The sequence below is a fragment of the Mustela nivalis genome (assembly GCF_964662115.1).
Source record: "Mustela nivalis genome assembly, chromosome: 1".
Classification (NCBI taxonomy): Eukaryota; Metazoa; Chordata; class Mammalia; order Carnivora; family Mustelidae; genus Mustela; species Mustela nivalis.
This window is the reverse complement of record NC_139020.1, coordinates 158,632,069-158,655,109: the sequence shown is the minus strand read 5'-3', so window position 1 is coordinate 158,655,109 and position 23,041 is coordinate 158,632,069. Positions and strand designations below refer to the sequence as shown.

General features: G+C 41.9%; 1 protein-coding gene across 1 annotated transcript in view; it reads left to right on the top strand.

Annotated features, from left to right (window-relative positions):
• Positions 1 to 21,484, top strand: part of LOC309861633 (uncharacterized protein) — a gene marked incomplete at both ends in the record, with an annotated part of 52,764 nt that extends 31,280 nt beyond the window's left edge. The window contains 2 exons of the mRNA XM_082724678.1: positions 20,880 to 21,050; positions 21,384 to 21,484. Of these exons, the coding sequence (XP_082580804.1) occupies positions 20,880 to 21,050; positions 21,384 to 21,484 (272 nt within the window). The remainder of the gene's footprint in view (positions 1 to 20,879; positions 21,051 to 21,383) is intronic.
• Positions 21,485 to 23,041: the final 1,557 nt, after the last annotated feature.

Genomic DNA, 23,041 nt, shown 5'->3' with positions numbered 1-23,041 from the left:
TCTGGGCTCTCTTCCCTGCTCACCCATTGAGGGGCTTCAAGGGAAACAACTCAGAGAGACTGGCGAGCCTTCCCTCCCCAAACCTGACATACCTGAGATGTCTCCAGGGGAAAGGCAGGACATGCTGGCCGCCCCAGAAGCAGAGTCAAGAGAACTGGCTCTTCAGCCACCTGGGACTGAGTATCCTCCACCTCATCTCCCATCAAAACCATGCATCCAGCAGGCCAGGAAAGGGCCTATAGGAAGAACCCAGGCTGGGTTGCCTTCAGAAAGATTCTGTCCAGAGGGACCACCTGCAGAGGTGGGTGGGCTGACAGTTTGAGTGAGGTGGGAGGTCAGGAGGGAGGAGATGCTGAGGTTGGAGAGACCCCTGCAGAAAAACTAGCTCGTTCAGGAAGTTGTGGATGGAGGCCTAGGGAAGGGAGGTACCCTCTGCCCCGCTGCCTTCCTCAACAGCAGGGACCTCTGGAGCCACAAGACCTAGCATGCAGAGAGGAAGAGAAAGAGTGAATCGCATAACCACCCTCCTTCCACCTCTGAAGGCCTGACCAAGATTAAAGCTGGAGGAGTACACATTTTGAATCAGATGAGAGCCTGGAGTTCTGGTATCACATGGGACCAGATCTTTTCTTCTTTGTTGGGGACAAAAAAGGCTGTGAAAGCCACCCGTGATTTCATGGAGGAGAGGATAAAGGTAGAGGTGTGAAAGGATGATCATGCTTTCTATCTGCTCCTTTCTGAGCCAAGCTTGCTCAGTGACATGATTCGGAATACCAAAGGCAGCAATGGGGAGTGCACTCCCATTCTGGCTGGTCTCTGCCTCTCGGTGTCTGTGATTTCTGTTTCACAGCAAAGGGAAGAATCAGAGCACTTTGCTGTCAGAGACGGAAGGCATTCCCAATTGTGGCAGACCACCAGATAAGGGATAGGCAAAAATAAATAAATAAATAAACTTCACCTGTATTCTGCTTCTTGGAGATATCACTTTTGGATGTGGTCTTTGTGATCTGATCATAGATGACACTTTCTGTTGTTTCGGAGAAGTGCTACCTTATTCGAAAGACTGAGGCAAGACCTGTCCATGCAGGATTTAATAATGGCCCAGCTGGATCCATCATGGTCATCCAGCAACTCCACTTGGATGAAGGCTCATGGTTCAGTAGAATAAACGGTGACTTTCAGGAAATGCTTAGGTGTAGAGGGAAAAGCATGATCTATCTCTCCACTCTCCCTAGCCAAGGAGGCCAAGTATGAGGGGGCCCCAAGAGAGTCACTATATAAATGGAGGTGGTGTGCAATAGGGAGAGACTAGTGTTGTCCTTCATGGCTGGATGCTTGCCTGATCATGGAAGCTTGCAAGAGCTCTTGGATTAAAGCATCCAATGATTCTTGGGCATCTAGCTCACCAGGATGCTGACTGGCGATGATTCCAAAAGTGGGCAGGGGAAGAGAACCATGAAAGCAGACTTCAGGTGCTGCTTGTCAAGGCAAGGACATTTGATGCCTTCCATGTCAATGGTCACTAGGGAGTAGATCTGGTCATGAGCCTCTGCAGAGACACCCTACCCTGAAAACTGCCTGCTAGGCAGAGGTGTCCCCTCTACCCCAAGGAACTATGGCCTATCCCTGGAGGACCAGAGCTGAGAGCAGAGGTGAGGCAGGAGGGATTGCATTGCTCATGTCAGGAAAGGAAGAAATGGGAAGGTCCCTATAGGATGTCTTGAAAGACCCCCACAAAGGAGTTACCTTCGACAGTCAAGAGAGAATCACAAGCAGCACCAGCAAATTACAAGGTCTTTTCCCCCTTTCCTCTCGTCCCTAGAGGATCCAGAGAAAAAGGAGGGGATAGTGGGGAGCAAAGTAAAGGCACAGACTATGTTTTCCTCTGCCTTTTCACAGGTCCTAGGCAGAGCATGATGTCCAGGGGGGTGGGACAGGAAGGAGTTTTAAGTTGTATATGAGGTTAAAGTTTTGATTTAGATGGGCTGGGTTTTTCATATTTGAAGATGAGACTTCTCTCACTCCTAAAAGTTACCAGATGTGGCCAGGGGGGAGGGGGGAGACCAGAGGACCACATGATGGGCAGTGATGGGTGAGTGATGGAGCCATCCCCTATGGTGGCTTGCGGAGTGCAGGTCCACAGTATACTGGACATGCATACCCTTCCTCCTCTCAGGATCAGACTGCACCTGGTTTTTGGATCTTGCATTTTTCCATAGAAATACTTCTGCAATTTCATTGTGAATGCCTGATTGAGTAATTTATTTAATTCCCTTGGAGAAACTGGTCTTTGGAAGGATTCTTTTTTTTTTTAGAAACCCAATCTCAAACCAGCAGCTATCACACTAAAGTCTAATAGAAGTTAGGAATAAAATGTAGATACTAGCTTTCATCATTTTTATTTAACATTTTCCTGCAGTTTCTAGCTACTGCAATTACATATGAACCATAAATAAGAGGAGTGATTCTCATACATGAAGAAACCAGTTGGATAAGTGCCATCAAAGAGATCCCATTCACTATGGGGATAGTAAATACTAAAATGTTTGAGGATTTTAAAAAATGTTTGAAAATAATATTTACCAAGTAAATCAAAGAATGTTATAAATAAATTTACTATATCTTGCTAAAAAAATCAATGGAGAACTCTATTTCTAGATAAGAGCATCTAACATATTTTTTTAAATGTTGTGGCAAATAGGCATATAAAAAGATACTGAACATCCTATGTCATTAGGGAAATGCAAATTAAAACAAGATACCATTACAGACCCATCGGAATGGCTAAAATCTGAAGCATGACCTTAACCGGGTGATCAAGGTCAATATCACCAGTGATACATCATGTTGATTGCAGGCACCCTTGATAAGTTGTGATAAAAATGGCACTTTACCTCTCGGGTCATCCTCACAAAAACACATAATCCCAGTCTAATAATGAGAAAAACATCAGACAAATCTCAGTCAAGGGACATTCTATAAAATCACTAACCAGTGTTCTTCTGAACTGTCAAGGTCATAAAAATAAGGGAAGTTGGAGAGAAAGTGCCAGCTAAGAGGAGCCTGAGGAAACATAACAACTAACTGTTAACGTGGGATCCCAAGACAGGAAAACCTCACTACATAAAAATAAGGAAATTCCAATCAAATATGGACTTTAGTTGATAATAATGTATCAATCTAATTTCATCCTTTGTAACAAATGTATATTAATTATAACTAAGGTAGGAGGTTAGTAATGGGGAACCCGGTATGGGGCATAGGAGAACTCTCTGTACTATCTTTGCAATTTTTCTGTAAATCTAAAGCTGCTTTAAAGTAAAAAGTTTATTTAAAGATATAGGTCAAGTCTTCCTTAGCCAATTTACTAATTTTAACGTAATACTAAAACCCCCAAGGATGTTTTTCCAAAATGAAAAATTGATCACGAAGCAATGTGGATGAAAGAGGGGCACTAACTAAGTAAGCCTGGGAAAGGACAATCAAGGGGCGAACTTATAAAACTTCTATTAAAACATATAGAGCCACAACCTAAACAAACAAACAAACCACACCCCAAAGATGTGGTGGTTCTATTGCAAAAATAAACTGATGGATGGAATGAATGCTTGGCCCAGAAAGAAACCTGCGAAGATCTAACCTCTATAAAAGTGGCCATTCTGATGGGCTGATAAAGGAAAGGATTACCATACTTGTAGACATACCGGACACACGATTGTACAAAACGCATCCTGTTTTATTTAATTAAAAAAACTTGACCTCAGGAACAGAGGTTAAGGTAGTCACATTCCTCAGACCGCGGCTTGCTCTGGTCATCATTCCCTTCAAGGCTCTGTCTGACACAGTTTGGCTTTCCCTTCATCCTTGATTACCTTTCCCTTCCTTGCCTCCCCCAAAGGCCCCCAGTGCAATGTTTCTGGCTTAAGTGTTGAGAAATGCAAGTATTTTTGAAAAACAGGTAATATTGCTTTAAGTATGCATTTTTTTAATCAACTGAATAGGATTTATTCTAAGATTTAAAATGGAAGATAACAGCATTTAAACATGTGAAAGAACATCATCTTTATCCCAACTCTATTCACCCAAAAGCATTTATGGAAAATATAAAAGTATCACATTATTATTATTATTTGCCTTTGTATTCAATGCGAAATTTAATCAATCTATACACCACAAGGTCTTGATATCAAGCCCAATGTCAGAGCTCAGTGGGGAGTCTGCTGGAGATTTTCTCTCTCTCTCTCTCCCTCTCCTTCAGCTCTTCCCCCCCTGCTTGTGCATGAATGTGTGTGCACACGCATATTCCCCTCTTGCTCAAGTAAATAAATAAATATTTTTAAAAATACAAAAAATAAAGATCGACTTAATATTAAGTGACATGGATTCCTCTAAATAGAAATATTGATGTCTCATCCGGATTATTGATAGCATACATAAAGTTTATAGTAGAACATAAGAGGTTCATAGGTAGGTGAAATGTTAGAAATGATGTTTTCCTTCTGCCAGAGATAGAGAAAGCAGTCTTCTCTCAAATACACCAAACTGTCAGTGACATTGCAGTGAAAGCAATGAGCTCTTGGTGGAGGGTCAGGTGTAGGACTCCAAGCACAGGTGAGAACTCCCCTACACGGTTGTGATGAATGAGAAGGCGAACTGTCCAAAGAGCAAAAGGAAAGAAAGATTCTGATTGTTCCAAGTGCAAAAGGTCAAATAAGCAAGAAGTGGACTTTTGACAAAGTGAGGGATGTATAGGGCAGCCGGGACTTACATAAGCGGTAATGTTCAACAGGTCCAATTGTAGTCCTCCTCTTTTGTAATTCAACAGGATGTGTTTTAAGATCTGTCCGTATCGCTCTCCACACTCGTAGTCTAATGTGTTGGACTGCTCTGTAGTGTTCCATAGTACAGGGCGCTATGTTTATCCACTTCCCTAGCCCTATGAATAATACTGCGGCGGAAGAACCTTCTCCTTCCTGTTTCTCGTACATGCATGATTTTCACCAGGATTAATACGCTGGAGGGTGGGTTGCGGTGTCACAAAGCTACTCATACCTTATTTTACTAAATTCTTCCAGCTTGTTCTTCTCTCCAGCATTTATATTATTCAATTTTCTCTGATTTGCAATCTGATGGGTATAGAGTTGCATCTCATTAATGGGATGTTTTAATTTAAGATCTGTAAGCACTGAGCACCACTCCCTCTTGTTCTCTGTTCTCCTTCAATGACTAGTTCTTCATGTTTTTGGCTCATTGTTCTCTTGGATTTCCTGTCTTTTTCTCTCTGATTTGCAAGAGTCTCATGTATATTCCAAATTAGTCCATTTGGCTGAATCCTGTCTTTCCGCCTTTCTGTGGGGATTGGCAGGCTATGGTTTACTCAAGACAATGTGGCAGGACTAGGGTTAGCCACTAGTACCCCTCCCCACCTTTCTCCATGCAAGGAGGGCAGTCCTCTTCTCCTCCCAGTGCCCAATCTCTCCCATCCATTCCCTATGATGAGCCACAGCTAGTTGCTGTGGAGTGCGGACTGGGGTGGGGGTGGGGGTTCCTCACTGTTTTAGCTTCAGTTTGACCAATCCATTGACCTCCCATCTGCCTTTGGTGGTATCTCCAAGGCTATTTTGGGTAGCAGTGGCCCCATGTTAATCTGACATCTTCTCTAGAGCCAGAAGACAGTGTGCCACATGCCAATTTGACAGAGAAAAAAAATTGGGAGAAAAACATTTAAGTACTTTTTATATATGTGTATTGAAAGTATATTAAAGTGTGTTTTTTTTAGGGAAAACATATAATTATTGTGTTTGCCACATGTAGCAGCTGAAAGCTGCTCTTCTTGTTTTCTCCAAGTCCTTATCATTTTCTTGGTTGGTGGCAGACCAAATTACTACTCAGCAGCCCTTGCATGGTGCCTGTAACATTAAACAGAAGCCGGTGGCACAGCAACAGCTTCATTGCGTTTGCACCATGGGCTGCGGAATTGAGAGATTTAAATCTGAATTGTTAAGAAATAACCCAAACTCCATCTCCCATATCTTGGGTGCTCCCGTGGCTCATTATTTTTGTGAAAAAGACCCCTCTGCTAGGAAGTGAAGCTGATGTCTTCCTTGTGAGGGTTTCCCATGGCCATGTTCCATCCGGATCTTTGGGGGTGGAACCCCAGGCATCAGTGGTTTGCAACTCTTCAGGTGATTTCCAGGACAGCCAAGGTTGGCAAGCCGTACCAACTCAGGCAAGTTGCACATTGCATCACCCAGGAGATTATAAAAGATTGTGTGTCCTGGCTTCCACTTCCAGAATTTTCTAGTTGGTATGGAACGCAGTCTGGGCACCAGGCATTTAAAATATTTCTCAAGTGATTTGAATGTGTAGCAACATATAAAAAAAACAGCCTTCCAGTGCTTTAGCTCTTTCCACCGTCACATCTGTCATGTCACTGCCTTCATGAGTTTAACTCTGATTTATAAGTGCCCCTCCCTAATATCATTATTATTTCCTTTTTTATACTGAAGACTTATAGGAGTTTTTTCATTTACTCATCAATTACTTATTCATCATTGCTTCTTGAGTCTTGTGCCTTCCTTTGGAGGATTGTGTTTCTTTTTTTTTTTTTTTTTTCTTCCATGACAGCATCCTTTAGAACTTTTTTAGCAAGAGTCTGCATGTAGCTATAAATTTTCTGCATATTTTTTCTTTAAAATTCTTTATTTTAGCTTCTTAACGGATGGTTTGGCTGGGTAGGGGTGCCTGAGTTGACAATTATCTTCTCTTAGTGCTCTGAAGGTATTATTACATTGCCTTCCTTTCTCTCCGGCTGCCAATAAGAAATCTTTGTCAGCTGATTAGTTGTTTTTAGATAATATGTTTCCTTTTTATTGGTCTGGTTACTTTCCTGCTTTTTCTCTTTGCCTTTTGTTTTTGGCAGTTTGGTTCCAGTAATGTTTGGGTGTATATTTCTTACTTTTCTATGCTACTTGCAATTTCTGATTCTTCACTCTGGGGATTCCAGTATTACTCCATTCCAGAGAATCTTTGGCTCTCTTCTCTCTGTATATTGCCTGGTCTCCCTCCTCTCAGGTGTATGTTGGATGCTTTCCATTCCTCCTTCACATCTCTTAACCTCTTTCATTTTTCCCACTTCTCTACCTCTCCATCTGGAGTGTGCTTGAATTCTGTACCTTTAAACTCTTTAAACTCATATTCACCTAATTTTACATTTCAATGACTATATTTATTTCTTGAAGTTGCATTTGCTTCATTTTTAAAACTCCATGTTTTTGTTTCATATTTCCCTGTTTTTGTTCAAGTGTTCTACTTCTTATTTTATCTCATTAATAATTTTAAGCATATTACTTAATACTTCTGACCAATTTGTTATTTCAATTTCTTAGAATGCTAGTCCTTCCCATTTTTCTTCAGCTGAATCTCCCACTCAGAGTCTCACTTCATTGTCTTTTAAATAGAGTTCTTATCTTTTAGAGTTATTTATTGGAATATTTATGATTGCAATGGTTTGATGCCTAGGGATTGCTTCCTGGAAGTCCAGTATTGAGGAAGCGACCACAGATATAGAACTAAGATTGGCTTTGTGATTTGTAGTTTTCACTTATGAGCTCATCTTGACCAAGAATTATTACTATTTCCTTTTGGGAATTCTCCTGTTCTGTGTTGTGGAAGTATTATCATAAAGCAAAGGTTTGTTTTCTTCAGCTAGTTAGCCTCATTAATTTCATGGTAATTGGATAAGAGTTTTTAATTGATATCTTATCTTTGGGATTTCTGTAACATTTGTTTAGTATAAACTGAGACCTTGCACTGTGATTAGGACCCTAGATTTATCTAAAACCTGAGTAGACCTAAGCTTCTTTGTTGTATCTGTGGGCTGCTGGGAAGATTTATTTTAGTTTGCCATCACCAAAAGACAGGTTTGCCAGGATCCTAGGTCTCAACTGAAGTCTCTTCTCTGGCTCTCAAGCATGAGGTACAAGGGCAAATCTCTATTCTGGAGATAGCATTAAAATCTTCTACCTCTGTCTCTGAAGATTTATTTCTGAATCAATACTCTTGAAGGCCACCATTACATTGTCTATTTTATTAATGACACATGGGGATTCCCTGTTTCGTCTTTCAATGCCAGCTCTATATTTATACATTTTCTAACATTTGTACTCTGTGTGTATGTTTATGAAGGACAGTGTCCACATTGGCTCATTCTGCCATGTTCTTGGTTATTAACAGTGTACAGAAAATAATTGAGCTTCTTACATTTAAATTTGCAACTAAGAACTGTTTTTAATTTTCTTATTCTTGGGTTTCTTAGACAATATCACTTGAACATGCTAATGAAAATAATTAATATTTGTTTGCCTACAAACAATATTACCCATTATTGTTTCATTATTTCATCTATTATTTCAAATAATCCTCAGAAAGATCTCTGTAACATGGATATCATTATTAATGTCTACTGTGCAAATGGATACATTAAGGCTAAGAGAAGTTAGACAGTTCACCCAGGATAATATATAGTAGAGCTGGAACTGCAGCCCAGGTATAACCACTCCAGTTAGCCCCTTACCCTATAGCACCTCTCTAAAGGATACATTTTTTAAAAGTGTGTGTGTGTGTGTGTGTGTGTGTGTGTGTGTGTGTGTGTGTTATTAAAGTGACTAGAAGTTCCAAAGTGATCTTTCACTACAAATCTGTGGGATAACAAGTTGGTTCACACCTAATATCCAGGTCCTCCTCCCTATCATGGGCACTTAGCTTAGCCATGTGACTGGAGGTGGTCAGTGATGTGGGAGTGGAAGTTAAAAGGAGGCTCTGTGTTTCAGGTGGGAAGGCTACCCAACTCACATTGACCTTCACATGAAAAATAAACCTTGACTGAATAAAACAACTGGGATTGGGGGAGGGGGATTTCTGTTGTGACAGCTCATGCTAATTATCCTAATATATTTCTTTCCTGCATTCCTCTCCTACCTGCACAGAGAAAATAGAAACCACAAGGTGACAATTCAAGTGACAAATACACTCACCTCAATCTCAGATTCTGATTATTTCATCCTTCTCTTGTATCTTCTATCCTCTTCTCTTAACTGGATCCTCCTTGTTTCTTTTATTTATTGAAACATCCTTACCAGGGCTATGCTTTATGGAAAGAGCTCTTACCTTTTAGAGATACATAATGAAATATTTATGGTTTAAATGGCATGGTGCCTGGGAGTTGCTTCAAAATAACCTAGCGTTGAAGGAGTATCAGGGTAGAGATGAAGTGGGGTGCGCCATGAGTTAGTAACTATTGATGGTGGATGATGGGCACCTAAGGGAGTCATCATATACTCCTGCTTTTCTGTAGACATATTTGGAAATTTTTATTATACATAATTTTCCTTAAAATGGTACACAAAAATTCATAAAAGAAGAAAAAACTTTTAGGGGGACCTAGGTGACTCAGTTATTAAGCACCAGTCTTTGGCTTGGGTCAAGATTCCAATATCCTGGGATCAAGCCCAGTGTCAGGCTCCCTCCCAGCAGCCCACAGATACTCTCCTCAGGAGGGAGCCTGCTTCTCCCTCTCCCATTCTTTCTGCTTGGGTTCCCTCTCTCACTGTCTCTCTCTCCTCTCTCTGTCAAATAAATAAATAAATAAATAAATCCTTTAAAAAAAGAAGAAAAAACTTATGAAATTATTTTTCAAAAATGGGAGAAGAAAATATGTTTTTTGCAACTGGTGAGAGACATATCCTCCAATTCCTCTTCATTTCACCTGCTCCCCAGTTAATCAGCATAGGGGACCCCTAGAATGTTTTTTGTTATACTTCTGACTTTTAAGAAGGAGGGCATGGCCACGAGACAAGGAATGTAAACAGCTTCTAGAAGCTGGAAAAGGCAAGGAGACAGATTCTCCCCTAGAGCCTCCAGAAGGAATGAAGGCCCATTGACACCTTGATTTTAGCTTAAGGAGACCTGTTGTGGAATTCTGGTCCCTAGACCTTTTTTTTTTTTTTTTAAAGATTTTATTTATTTATTTGACAGACAGAGATCACAAGTAGGTAGAGAGGCAGGCAGAGAGAGAGAGAGAGAGAGAGAGAGGAGGAAGCAGGCTCCCTGCTGAGCAGAGAGCCTGATGCAGGATTCGATCTGAGGACCCTGAGATCATGACCTGAGCCGAAGGCAGAGGCTTAACCCACTGAGCCACCCAGAAGCCCCTCCCTAGACCTTTTTGCCTCTAAATCATCATTTGTTGATGTATAGCACACCCATCACATGACCTAGGGGCTTCATAATGCAATAAGCATCACAACAGAACTCTTTAGTTAAATACAGTCAACAACTTATAGACCTACAACAAAAACTAGAATGAAGCCACATTAAGCAAAGTTCTGGTAATTGCTCAGAATTAGCAATATACAGAAGGTAATCCCATCAGCTGGAGACCAGACAGGCAGATATGCTGACACCACAACCCAAAGTGGGCAGAATTATAGAGGGTGCGTGGGCATATAAAATAAAATTTCACAACAGCTGAAAGACAACACATTTGTGTTACTTTAAGTCACTATGTTTATAGTAATTTGTTACAGCAGCAATTGGGAACCAATACATATTCCAATCCAATCAAAATATAACCTTGGCTTGATACTAATTTCCCTTACAGATATCAACCATATAATGAAGAGATTAAGACTTTGGGCCCTTGAACAAGAGAGTCAGGTTCAAATCCTGATCTGTCCACACTAGACAAGCTATTTAATTATCCTGTGCTTTAGTTTCTTCACTGTAAGATGAGAATAATGGTAGCACCTACAGGGGCGCCTGGGTGGCTCAGTTGATTAAGCGTCTGATCCTTGATTTCAGCTCAGGTCATGATCTCAGGGCTGAGGTATAGAGCTCCACAATAGGCTCTGTGCTCAGCAGGGAATCTGCTTGGGATTCTCTCCATTGCCCCCCTCCCACCCCCATTCTCTTTCTCTCTAAAAATAAATAAATCAATCTTTTAAAAAAAAACCAGTAATACCTACATGCTAAAACTTCTGGGAGGGCTGAATGTTTGAATATATGAGAGGTGCTGTAACAATGCCTGGCATGTGACAAGCACTCAATAAATGTTAGTTGCCTTTGTTAGTTGTTACAGAATTCTGATCTATTCCATCCATTCATTTGCCTGATCATACCACACTATTAGGATAGTTGGGAAAGGTTTTTATCATAATTGTTCATGGCTTTTTTCCCCTGAACTTAATTCTCCATATAAAATTTAAAACTATTTTATCCAGTTTCATGAAAAAGAAAAAAAAATCCAGCATTAATTTTAACAGTGGTGTTGGAACAAACTGGATAATCATATGTAATTGTGCAAACTTAACCTTTACTTCATGCCCTGAACAAAAATGAGGACAAATGGGTCGCTGACCTAAAGGCAAAAGCTAAAACCACAAAATTTCTAGAAGAAAATATAGGAAAAACTCTTCATGACCTTGGAGTGCACAAAGGTCTCCTAGATGGGACACTGAAAAACCATGAATTCTATAAGAAAATATTGATACATTTTATGCGGTGGGCATTATGATTTGCTGCCCAGACACTTCCTCAGAAATAGAGGATTATGAGCCCAGCTGGTAGAATTGCACTGGGCAGCTGGCTCTCAGCTCCCACAGACAGCTGTGGGCTCCTACGGGTCAGGGGAAGCATAATGTTGAGACTGCCTGGTCCAGCTTCCTTCCCTACCACACCCCTAAAAGCACCCCTCATCAACCTCCTGAGCTCTAATTTCCATTTCAGATTTGGCTCCCTGGAAATCTCAACCTGAGACATTGGGCTTCATTAAAATTAAAATATTCTGTTCTTTGGTAGACACTGTTAACACAGTGAAAAGGCAAGCAGCAGACTGGGAGAATATTCTTACAATATATATATATCCACCAGAGGACTTGTATCCATAACACATAGAGAATTCTTACAACTCAATAATAGAAAGTCAACTCAAAAATAAAATGGTAAAATTTTTGAATAGGTACTTCACAAAAGGATGAAAAGGTAGGTATGAAAATCCAATAAAGATGGGAAATATATAAGACGGGTGTGGAACATCTTGTGGTGCAAAAAAAGGAAGAAGGCATTCAAAACCAAAATGAAACAAAACAAAACAAAAGCCACAATGATAAGGGAATGTCCAAAGGACACAGGTGCCAACTGAAAGAGCTCCCAATGGCCAAAGCTGAAACCTCAGGGTAACAAAATAATTACAGTAATATTGCATTAGAACTCAAAGTAGAAAATAAACTCTGATAAGTTCATATCAATATAAATAAATGACTGAATAATTAGATAAGAACAGATAAATCTCCCATATAGAAGTTCAAATCATTTATGTAGATACTCCCTTGCCCCTACAAACTGAAGCATAACTCATCTCTCCTTAAGTATGGGTTGTACACAGTGACTTCCTTCCAAAGAGGATAGTGTGGAAGGGAAGAAAAGAGGAACTTCATAGTGGAGAGACCTGACTAACATGACCTCAGCCAGAGTCAAAGTCAACACCAACAGTGGCAAACTTGTTGATAGGGCGTACCCTCCATATGATGTTACGAGAATGATACTTTAACTCTCTGGTCTTCCTCCCAAAAGTATGTAATATCAGTGTAATCGTGAGAAAAACTAGACAAATTCCAATAGAGAACACCTGTCAATATACTTGACTACTACTCTTCAAAACTGTCAAAATCGGGGAAACCTGGGTGGCTCAGTTGGTTGTGTCTGCCTTTGGCCCAAGTCATGACCCCAGGTCCTGCGATCGAGTCCCATATCAGGCTCCTTGCTCAGCAGGTACCCTTCCCTCTCCCTCTCCCTCTGCCTGCCACTCCCCCTGCTTGTGCACATGCTCTCTCTTTCTCTCTCTCTGACAAATAAATAAAACAAAATCCTTAAAAAGTATATAAACATCTATCAAAATTGTTGAAGTCAGCAAGAACAGAGGAAGTATGAGAAACCATCACAGCCAAGTGGAGTCATGGTTAATGGCCAAAGTATCCTGGATGAGTAGAAAAAGTAAAAAAAAAAAGTATCCTGGATGAGTAGAAAAAGTAAAAAAAAGTATCCTGGATGAATAGAAAAAGAAAAGCATCCTTTTTGGATAGAAAAAGTAGGTTGGGTAAAAATTAGGGAAAGTTGAATCAAATATAGGCTTTAGTTAATAATAATGTATCAATATCGGTCCATTAATTGTGATAAATATAATAATTGTGTAAATATAATAATTAATTGTGATAAATATAATACAATATAAAATGTTAGTAAAAGGGGAAACGACATGGGATATATGGGAGCTCTGTACTATCTACACAATTTTTCTATAAGTTTAAACTAAATAAAATAAAATAAAAATATTTAATTTAAAAAATACATACATCCATAGCAAGGAAATGTAAATCAGATCTGTAAGATCTCACTCCACCAACAATAGACTGGCTAAAATGAACAAGATGGACAATAGCAAAGACTGCAAGGCTGTGGAACTAGACCCTTTACACACTTGTGGAGGGAATATAAGATGGTACAACCAGTTCAGAACAGTTTGATAGTTTTCGTAAGATTTTATAAGTTAAAGAAACACTTGATATTTGACCCAGAAGTCCCACTTCTAAATATTTAACCAAATAGAATTAAAATATATATCCACCCAAAGATTTGCACATGAATCTTCACATCAGCTTTATTCATAATATCCCCAAATTGGAAACAACCCAAATGTCCATCAAACAGTGACTGAATAAACATACTGTGGTATATTCAGGCAGTGGGATACTATGTGGCAGTAGAGAGGAAAGGATACCCCATACATCTTACAACATAGAGGGAGCTCATCAACATTGTGCTGAGCAAAAGAAACCAGACATAAAAATACATATGTATGGGGCACCCGGGTGGCTCAGTGGGTTGAGCGTCCAACTCTTGCTTTCAGCGGAGGTCATGATCTCAGGGTCTTAGAATGGAGCCCTGTGTCAGGCTCTGTGCTCAGCAGGAAGTCTGCTTGAGATATTCTCCCTTCCTTTTTATCTGCCCATTCCCTCAAAATAAATAAATAAAATCTTTAAAAAAATATGTATGTATATTCCATTAATAAGAAATTCTAGAATAGGCAAAATTAATCTGCAGTGATAGAAAGCACATCATTGGTTACCTGGGGTAAGGTCTGGGGGTGGGGATTGACTACAAAAGAACCAAGGGAACTTTCTAAGTTCCCTTTATCAAAACTCATTGAGCTTTGTGCTTAAAAGGGGTGTGTTTTATTGTGTGTTTATTATACCTCAATTTTGATTTTTTTTTAATTTTTTATTTTTTATAAACATATATTTTTATCCCTAGGGGTACAGGTCTGTGAATCACCAGGTTTACACACTTCACAGCACTCACCAAAGCACATACCCTCCCCAATGTCCATAATCCCACCCCCTTCTCCCAAACCCCCTCCCCCCAGCAACCCTCAGTTTGTTTTGTGAGATTAAGAGTCACTTATGGTTTGTCTCCCTCCCAATCCCATCTTGTTTCATTTATTCTTCTCCTACACACTTAAGCCCCCATGTTGCATCACCACTTCCTCATATCAGGGAGATCATATGATAGTTGTCTTTCTCCACTTGACTTATTTCGCTAAGCATGATACGCTCTAGTTCCATCCATGTTGTCACAAATGGCAAGATTTCATTTCTTTTGATGGCTGCATAGTATTCCATTGTGTATATATACCACATCTTCTTGATCCATTCATCTGTTGATGGACATCTAGGTTCTTTCCATAGTTTGGCTATTGTGGACATTGCTGCTATAAACATTCGGGTACACATGCCCCTTTGGATCACTACGTTTGTATCTTTAGGGTAAATACCCAATAGTGCAATTGCTGGGTCATAGGGCAGTTCTATTTTCAACTTTTTGAGGAACCTCCATGCTGTTTTCCAGAGTGGCTGCACCAGCTTGCATTCCCACCAACAGTGTAGGAGGGTTCCCCCTTCAATTTTGATTTTTTAAAGAAGAAGAGGAAAAAATATCATTGGGAGTCTTAGTGGAATTACATTATTTATAGACTATTTTTAGAAGAATTTTTAAAACACTATGATTTCCATCCTGTGTCCTGGCATATCTCTCTTCCTAGACCATTGTCTTATGTTAATGACATTTGTCTCATGCACAGATCTCTAGCCCCAAATTCTTCTCTCACTCCAGACCCAGAAATTGTCACTTCACATTCTCACACTTGGTTGCCCCAAATCTCCTTCAACCCAGCATGTGCAAACAAAGTTCATAATCCTCCTGCTAGAGCAGGTTCCTGGCACATCTTCCATCTTAATAAACAACACTACCAACTTGGCAGTCTCCTTTCCTTCCAGGGTGTGTCCAGACCAACACAACTTTGGTCCTTGTCCTGTAAATTTCTCACTAACCATGGAACATCTCCCTTCTCTACTGCCCACAGTCTTAGTCTAATAAGACACTATCTCAACACAGAGGACTGCAGTGGCCTCCTTTCTCCTCCTGATTTAATCTTAGCACTCACAGTGAGCTCTCCACTTCACAGACCAGGATGATTTCTTATGAAATGTTAATCTCATCAAGGGCATCTCCCACTACCTAAAAGTCTCCAGTGGTTTTCTGTTGCCTTAGAACAAAAGCAACACCAGCATGGTTTTCCCACCTCATCTCCCATCACCCCCTCAGGTTGGGTCAGTCTCCTCTCCATTCCTGGAATGGGCTGGGCTCCCTTCTCCCTCCCAGGTGCTCTTCTCCACCTGTCCTCCCCTCCCCTGTCCCACCCAACCTGGTTCATGTGTTACCAGTCTTTCCAATTTCAGCTCAAATATCCCTCTCCTTGACACTTAGCCCCATACCTAAACTAGTCCCATTAGTCACTGTCATGACATCACACCTCCCTTTTATTGGTGCTTAACACAAATGTAAATATGCCTTTTTTTCTGTGATGATTAGATCAACCAATCAGGCATGTATATCCCTGAATGATTTAATCATGGCAGGCCCATTTGGGGAATGGAAAACTCTAGTCCAATAAACTCCTCCCAAGTCAAGCCAGACCCACCCACCTTGGCTTTGCCCACCACCCACTTCTATCCAATCACATGCCAGGGTGACACCCACCATCTGGTATAAGGGGACTGGGATGAACAAACAACGGTGGGCATCCTGGAGGCCTGTGGGAAGAACGCGTGAACGCTGAGGTCTGGGCTACATTTGTGACTTGTGACACTTCTGGTCCGCCAACCCCTTGGGTCTCTCTTCTTGAAAGGGGATCCCACTCTCCAGGCTTCCAGAGCTGATTGGGAAGAATTCAACAGCAGGGGGTCAGGTATGTGTCCTTTACTCCTGGGGGATGCTGTAGATTTTGTATTGTCCAGGTGGGGGACAGACTCTCCAGTGCCCTAGAAAAGCCAGGGAAAACTTCCCAAATTGCCCCTACATTCCCCTCTTCTCTCCATCTTCCTTCTCTCTTCCCCCCAAGCGAGGGATAATTCTTCCACTTGGCTAAAGTTTTTCATTTCCTTGACCTTTACCTAGGGGATTTGGGATAAATTGGTAAGCACATCTCTGGGCCAATCCCTACTGGCTCTTCTTTGAAAGCCATATAAATACACTGAGTCTCCCCAGTCCCATCCCCCAAACTTCCTTCTCCACACTGTGTCCTCCTGACCTGCCAGGGTAGCATGCTCCGAAGGCAGGGTGGGTGCCAGGTCAGCAGTGCCCACCAGGACTGGTGCTTGGGAGACTGGATTGCTACTTGGTGCTTGGGAAATGTGGGTGCAGTTTGAGCCCTGACTCACCCCATTTTATCTCTTGGGCAGATTCATCATGGAGAAGCGAGGACTTCCTAAATGCCTTCCCTTGATGGCTCCTAATCAAGGTAGTCAAATGCCAGTCATTTTCTCGTTAATATTTTCCTGGTTTTTATTTTACTTTTGATATTTATTTAGGTAATGTAGAAATCCCCATAAGACATACACTATGAAAGCAGCAGCCCCTGCTCCTTTTCAACTTCTCACATCTTAGAGACAAACATTTTCATCGGTTCAGTTTCTTCTAGCATTACTCTCTGTTCTCTAAATACCACACTTACATTACCACTAACTTATTTTTCCATTTTTGACTTCATTTATGGTCTTCTCTCTATGGGAGAGGATTAATTAGTTGTAGTTCCTGCATTCCTACCATCCTTGCTACTCACCACCCTCACCCCTGTCCACCCACACCAGACAGCACATACCTCCAGCCCCCCACCTCCCCGCAGAATTCACTGTTCAAAATGGGGCCATCAATCAGGATCATTTTCCCTCTTGGGTAACTTTTTAATTTTCCAGGACTTACTACTTGGGCTATTATTTGCTTTTTGACTAATTCATTCTCAGACTGTTCCCCAGTAGTTTAAATTCAAACTCAATCAAGTATCCTATCAATTTCACCTTCTGGTGGCATTATTGCCACACCCTTCTAATCTGCTCCAATCTAGACTGGCTGCTCTCAGACAACTCTGAGCCTCTATCCTGGGATCTCCCTTCACCATCATCTGGGGAATTTCTTCCCCACTTTGGAATTTTATACCCTCTTAGTTTGGTTTATTTTTTCTTTTCTGGTTTAGTAACACCCCCAGGGAAACATGCATCCAAAAGAATGATTTGACATCTTGCATATTCAAAAGTGTCTTTCTTCTACCCTTCCTGATTCATGGAAGTTTGGTTGGATACTGAATTTTAGGTGGGAAATTCTTTTCCCTCAGAATTTTTTTTTTTTAAGATTTTATTTATTTATTTGTCAGAGAGAGAGTGAATGAGAGCGAGCACAGGCAGACAGAGTGGAAGGAAGAGTCAGAGGGAGAAGGAGGCTCCCTGCGGAGCAAGGAGCCCGATGTGGGACTCGATCCCAGGACGCTGGGATCATGACCTGAGCCGAAGGCAGCCGCTCAACCAACTGAGCCACCCAGGCGTCCCTCCCTCAGAATTTTGAAGACAATTCTTCCTCTCTCTCTGTCTCTCTGCTGTGTCCCTCTCTCTGGAAGTTTTTAGGATCTTTTTGTTTCCAGAACTCAATTTTTTTTTTTAAATAATTGGCTTTGGTAATACTAAGCTTCTAATTTTCTCATATTTTATCCCTCTCATTTTAAATTTTTGTCCTCTTTTCTGGGAGATTTCCTCAACTTTATCTTTCAAAATATCCATGGAGATTTTAATGCGTGCTCTAGTCATTTTGATTTCAAAGGGCTCTTTTGTTTTGTTTTGTTTTCCTGAATGTTTCCTTAAAAAGTATCATGTGATTGTTCATGGGCATCATCTCTTTTAAAAGATTAGTGATATATATTTGTGAAATTTTCTCCAATGACATGAACTGTTTCCTGCAAGTTGCTTTCTTTCTGTTTGGTTATTGGTTTCCTATCTCACGTTAGTCTTCCTCTACTGTTTGATGACCCCTGGCTGGCTTCCCGTATTGAAAAGAGGACTCTGGGAAACTGTATGGCAGCTCTGAGCCAATAAATGGGTTCCACAGAATTTATATGGCTGGGCTGTCAAATTGGGGAACGCCCTATGTCAGTTTCTTAGGACTTTTCTCTTGGGCTGCAAAAGTTTCCCAGGGAAGAATCTTCAGATTCCAGCACTGTCTTCAGCCAAATTTCCATAGATGTGTATTCAGTCTGGGCTGTCTATTCCCTTCCATTGTTCAGTCATTTATCTCTGTTTGACCACATTGTCTTCATTCCTGTAGCTGGTTGCTACTTCATGATCTATGATAAACCAGGTACCTCCATCATGTTCTCTTTCTAGAGGGCATTAAAATTTTATAGCTACTGTGAAATTGTTCACTATAACGTTTCCCTTCGCACACTGAGTGTCCTAAATCTTTTCATCTTTGCCAGTCTGATAGATGCATTACAATGGCACACTATTTCCTTTAATTTGCATTGCTTCATTATAAGTGACGTTCAGCCTACTATATGTATAGGGACCATTAGCTTTTCCCCTTTTATGGATTGCCTATGACCGCTTTTTGCTTTTCCTCTATTTGGTTGTTTATCTTATTAATTTTTAAGTGTTCTTTAATTTGGGGGATTTATCAATTCAGACTTTCTTTAGTCAATTAAGGATCTCTCACCTCAACCCCCTGCCCCCACTTCTACTGGAGTTAAATCTAGTTTAACAAAGGGGAACACAGTTTACACACTATCACATGATTGGAAAGAGTGCTCTGGTCTTTGGTTCATACAACCACCCCTTGTTTCTCTTTCTACGGGCGCCTGCCCATCGGTCCATGCAGGTCACTCTGGGCCCTCTAGGTCCTATCTGCAAAGCCCCTGCCATCCACCAGCCCTCCCATAGCTCATCCAGGCCATTCTTGGGTGCTTCTGGATCCACACTGAGCTCTAAGCCTGAGTTTGGGAGAGCAGATATAAATAGCTCTGCAGGGCCCACATAAGTCACTTAAGAATGTTGAATAAAGCATAGACTTGATATGCCTGGATCTCCCAGGACTTTGATTTCTGATACTCAAAAACCCAAAACTCAAATGTTTTTAATTATTATATCTGTCCTTAGTTCCAAAACTCCCCCATAGTGTCCCTGTCTTTCTGTTTATGCTAACTCCTGGGTGCAGAGAAGATGGGGTCAAAGGAACCGGAAACAGAGCTCTGGCCATATCTCAGAGTATACACCTTCTTGCTCCCAGTGCTGCAGATTCTCTGACCATTCCGAGATTAGTTTAAGGTATTAACACGAGTTTGAGCTTTTCTAGCCAAGAACTAGAAAAAAATTCACCAGTGAGATGATCTAACCCTGGCTTTTTAAATTTTTGAATGATGGTTGTGGAGAAGAGGGCCTTTGTTGAAAGGCTCTCAATTTTTTCCATTGTAGTGGGTCTGTTGGGACTTGTTCTTTATTCCTGATGCTATTAATTCTTGGGTCCTTGTGTCCCAGTACTGCCTCCCAACAGTGACTCAACCACCCCTGGCAAAAGCCCTACCCCTGCTGTCCCCTGGTCACTCACATGCCATCTTCCTGAGAATACTTCCCTGGAAACTGACCTCTCCGCCACCACCCCCCTCCCATGGTCCTGATGCTGTTTTCACCCATTCCAGGTGGCCAACAAGAATGGCCACATTGCAGGCCTGCTCTGTCCCATGTAGCCAACATTGTGGGAAGTTCACTGCTCCCTGATCTGTTCTCTCCACCTTGGATTTGGGTGTACACTTCCTGTTTCCTTCCGCATTAGTGGCCTTGAAAGAGGCTTTTTCTCCATCTTTCCATTAGAGGTTAGCAGGGGACTTTAGGGTTCTATCAGAAGTGTTCTCTGCTCTTCCATTCTCTCATGCTGAACTTTTCAGCCCGCATGGTGGTGATGACCAGCATGGTGTAGATGACTCAGATCCAGCTCCAGCAGAGCCCTCCACTGAGCCCCAGACTCGCATCTCCACTCGGAAAACACAAACACTTCATCATCCTAGGTCCAAGACTGAACACCTTTTTGTCATCAAAACCTGCATCTTGAACTCTACCCAATGACATTCCTTTTTTGTTGTGTTTTGTTCTATTGGTCTTTTCTATTGAAGCTTGGTGAGGGCAGGGACTGTCACTTTGATTCTGACTGAATCTAGTGAATTCAGATTGTGTCTAGAGTCAGTTTACTACCCATCAGTAAAATGGGGGTGGCAATTACCTCTCTGGACAGGCTGTGGGGAGGCCAAATGAAACAACCAGTGGGAAGTCTTTGGCAGAGAGGCTCTCCGCCTCATACCCGCCCCTCCCCTCCCCCCATCCGTTCTCTTGGCCCCAAAGCTTCCTGGAAAAGCTCTGATTTCTTCTTCCCATTTTTTTCCCTCTGTTTTGCCTCAGATGTGCATTCTCGGGAGCTAGACTGGTCTGGTATGGAAGGTGAAGGCACCGTGGAAGCAGATGGCCCCGTGAAGCCAGGCCATCCCTCAAAACCTTTTGCTTACGTGAAACCTATCAGATATGAGACCCCAGCATTCACAGCTCATCATGGAGTGAGAACCCAAGGCCACCGTGGGGGAAGAAGTCAAGAGAGAATAAGAACCCTCCTTAGGGCCACAGACCTTCGCAGAGACCATGGCCTCCAGATGAGGCCAAGACGCATGCTGAGACCAGGTCGGCGTGTGGATCAGGACCATGGTGAAGAGCCAAGCCATCATGTGCAGCCAGAAGCCAGGCCGGCCCCATCCTTCCCTCTTACTGAAGCAGCGATGTTGCATGGAGATGGGCTGCAAGGCCTTGGCCTTGGCACAATCCAGCCGGGGGCAAGACTGCAGGCACTGCCTGATGCCTCTGGTTATTGGGTTCTCACAAATTCTCCAACTTCATTTGTCTATCCCTGCTTAGGGTTCAGACCCTTGGAGGGCTCAACTTTGCTCTTCACACAGACTCCCTCTGGTACCTTTGTGTATGGGGTCCCAGAATTTTTCACCCACATTGCACACTGACCTCCATCACTTGCTACCAGCCGCTATGTCTGATCTGGGTGTTTCTCCCGGCCCAAACCCAAGTTCCTGTTTCTGTCCCCCCTCACTCTTCCAGTTCCTAGCCCTTACCTCATGTTGTGCACACTGAACCTGCAAGTCTCCTCCCCGCTTCCTGGCAGGGCCACATATACACTGTCCATGCCCCTCTGATGTCTATTCCTTCTGTTTTATCAAAGATGTACATGCATTTTGTCCCTCCATACTTACTGAAATAAATCCACAGTTTCCTCTTGTCCTTCTCTGCCTCAGTCTGTTCAGGATGCTATAATAAGTAACATGATCTGGGTGGTTTATAAGCCTCAGACATTTGTATCTCACAGTTCTGGAGGCTGGAAGTCCCAGATCACCAGCAGATTCTTTGTGAGAACCGACTTTCTAGTTTATAGATAGCTGTCTTGTGTCCTCTCATGGCTGGAGGGTTGAGGGAAGTCTCTGGGATCCATCTGGGATGAAGGGCATTAATCCCATGCATGAGGGTCCCCCTCCTAATACCATGACACAGGGGGTTAGGATTTCAACATATGAATTTTGGGAAGACACATTCAGCCTATTGTATGCCCCCACAACTACCATTTTTCCAATCCTGAGATGTAGAACCACAAAATGTTTTAGAAAAGAGGGCACAGGGGAGGAGCAAAAAGAGGGAGAAGTCACATCCAAGGAAATAAGAACCAATAGAACATTCAGGAAAAGACTTTTAAAGAGTATAATGAATATCCTCAGAGAGATATGGGATGATAGGGTATCCCTGACACAATAGCATGTGCTTCATGTAAAAAGCCAATTAGAAATGCTTGAGATGACGCATAAGGTTGTCGGAATACAGAATTATGTAATTCGAATTGCAGAATTCACAGGACTGAGGAACAAATCAGTAAACGAGTTGTTTGATCAGACAGAGCTTCAGAACATGGCAAAAGAAAGGTGTAAGGTTTGAAAGCCTCTTCACACCAATAGTAGCTCCTGAAGTTGGGATGTCTAACACAAGAGTTATATGAAGAGGCACAGAAGACTTGGATGATAGTAACATGAAATTTGGCTAATTTCCCCAGGCTGAAGAAAGACATGAGTTCTGAACAGGATGCAACAATCACATGCGCCTGGATGAAATATGGGACAGAGGGAGTTCCAAAAACCCAAAAACCACCTACGAGATGAAACCTACAAGGAAAGCAGAGTTCGTCTGACATCAGACTTTCCCTTGGCAGCTCCATCGAATCTAAGAATGCAATGGGGTGATATCCTCAGAGTTTGGAGAGGAAATAACTCTGAGTGTGGAGTTCTCTAACCAGTCAGAGATGCTCTTGTGCCCAGGACCATGTGGTACATAGACAGGAGGTTCTGGAACTCCTGCAGCCAATCCACCAACTCCAGAGGGTGGTGGGATGGGAGGAGGGTAGAGCAATGCGAAAATGAGCCTAAACACTAATCAAACTTGACCTGAAGCATGAACTTCCTCTGAATGTTATTGTCCAAAAGCTAATAAAGTCAGTTTGAGTTGAGCATTCTGTTCCCTGC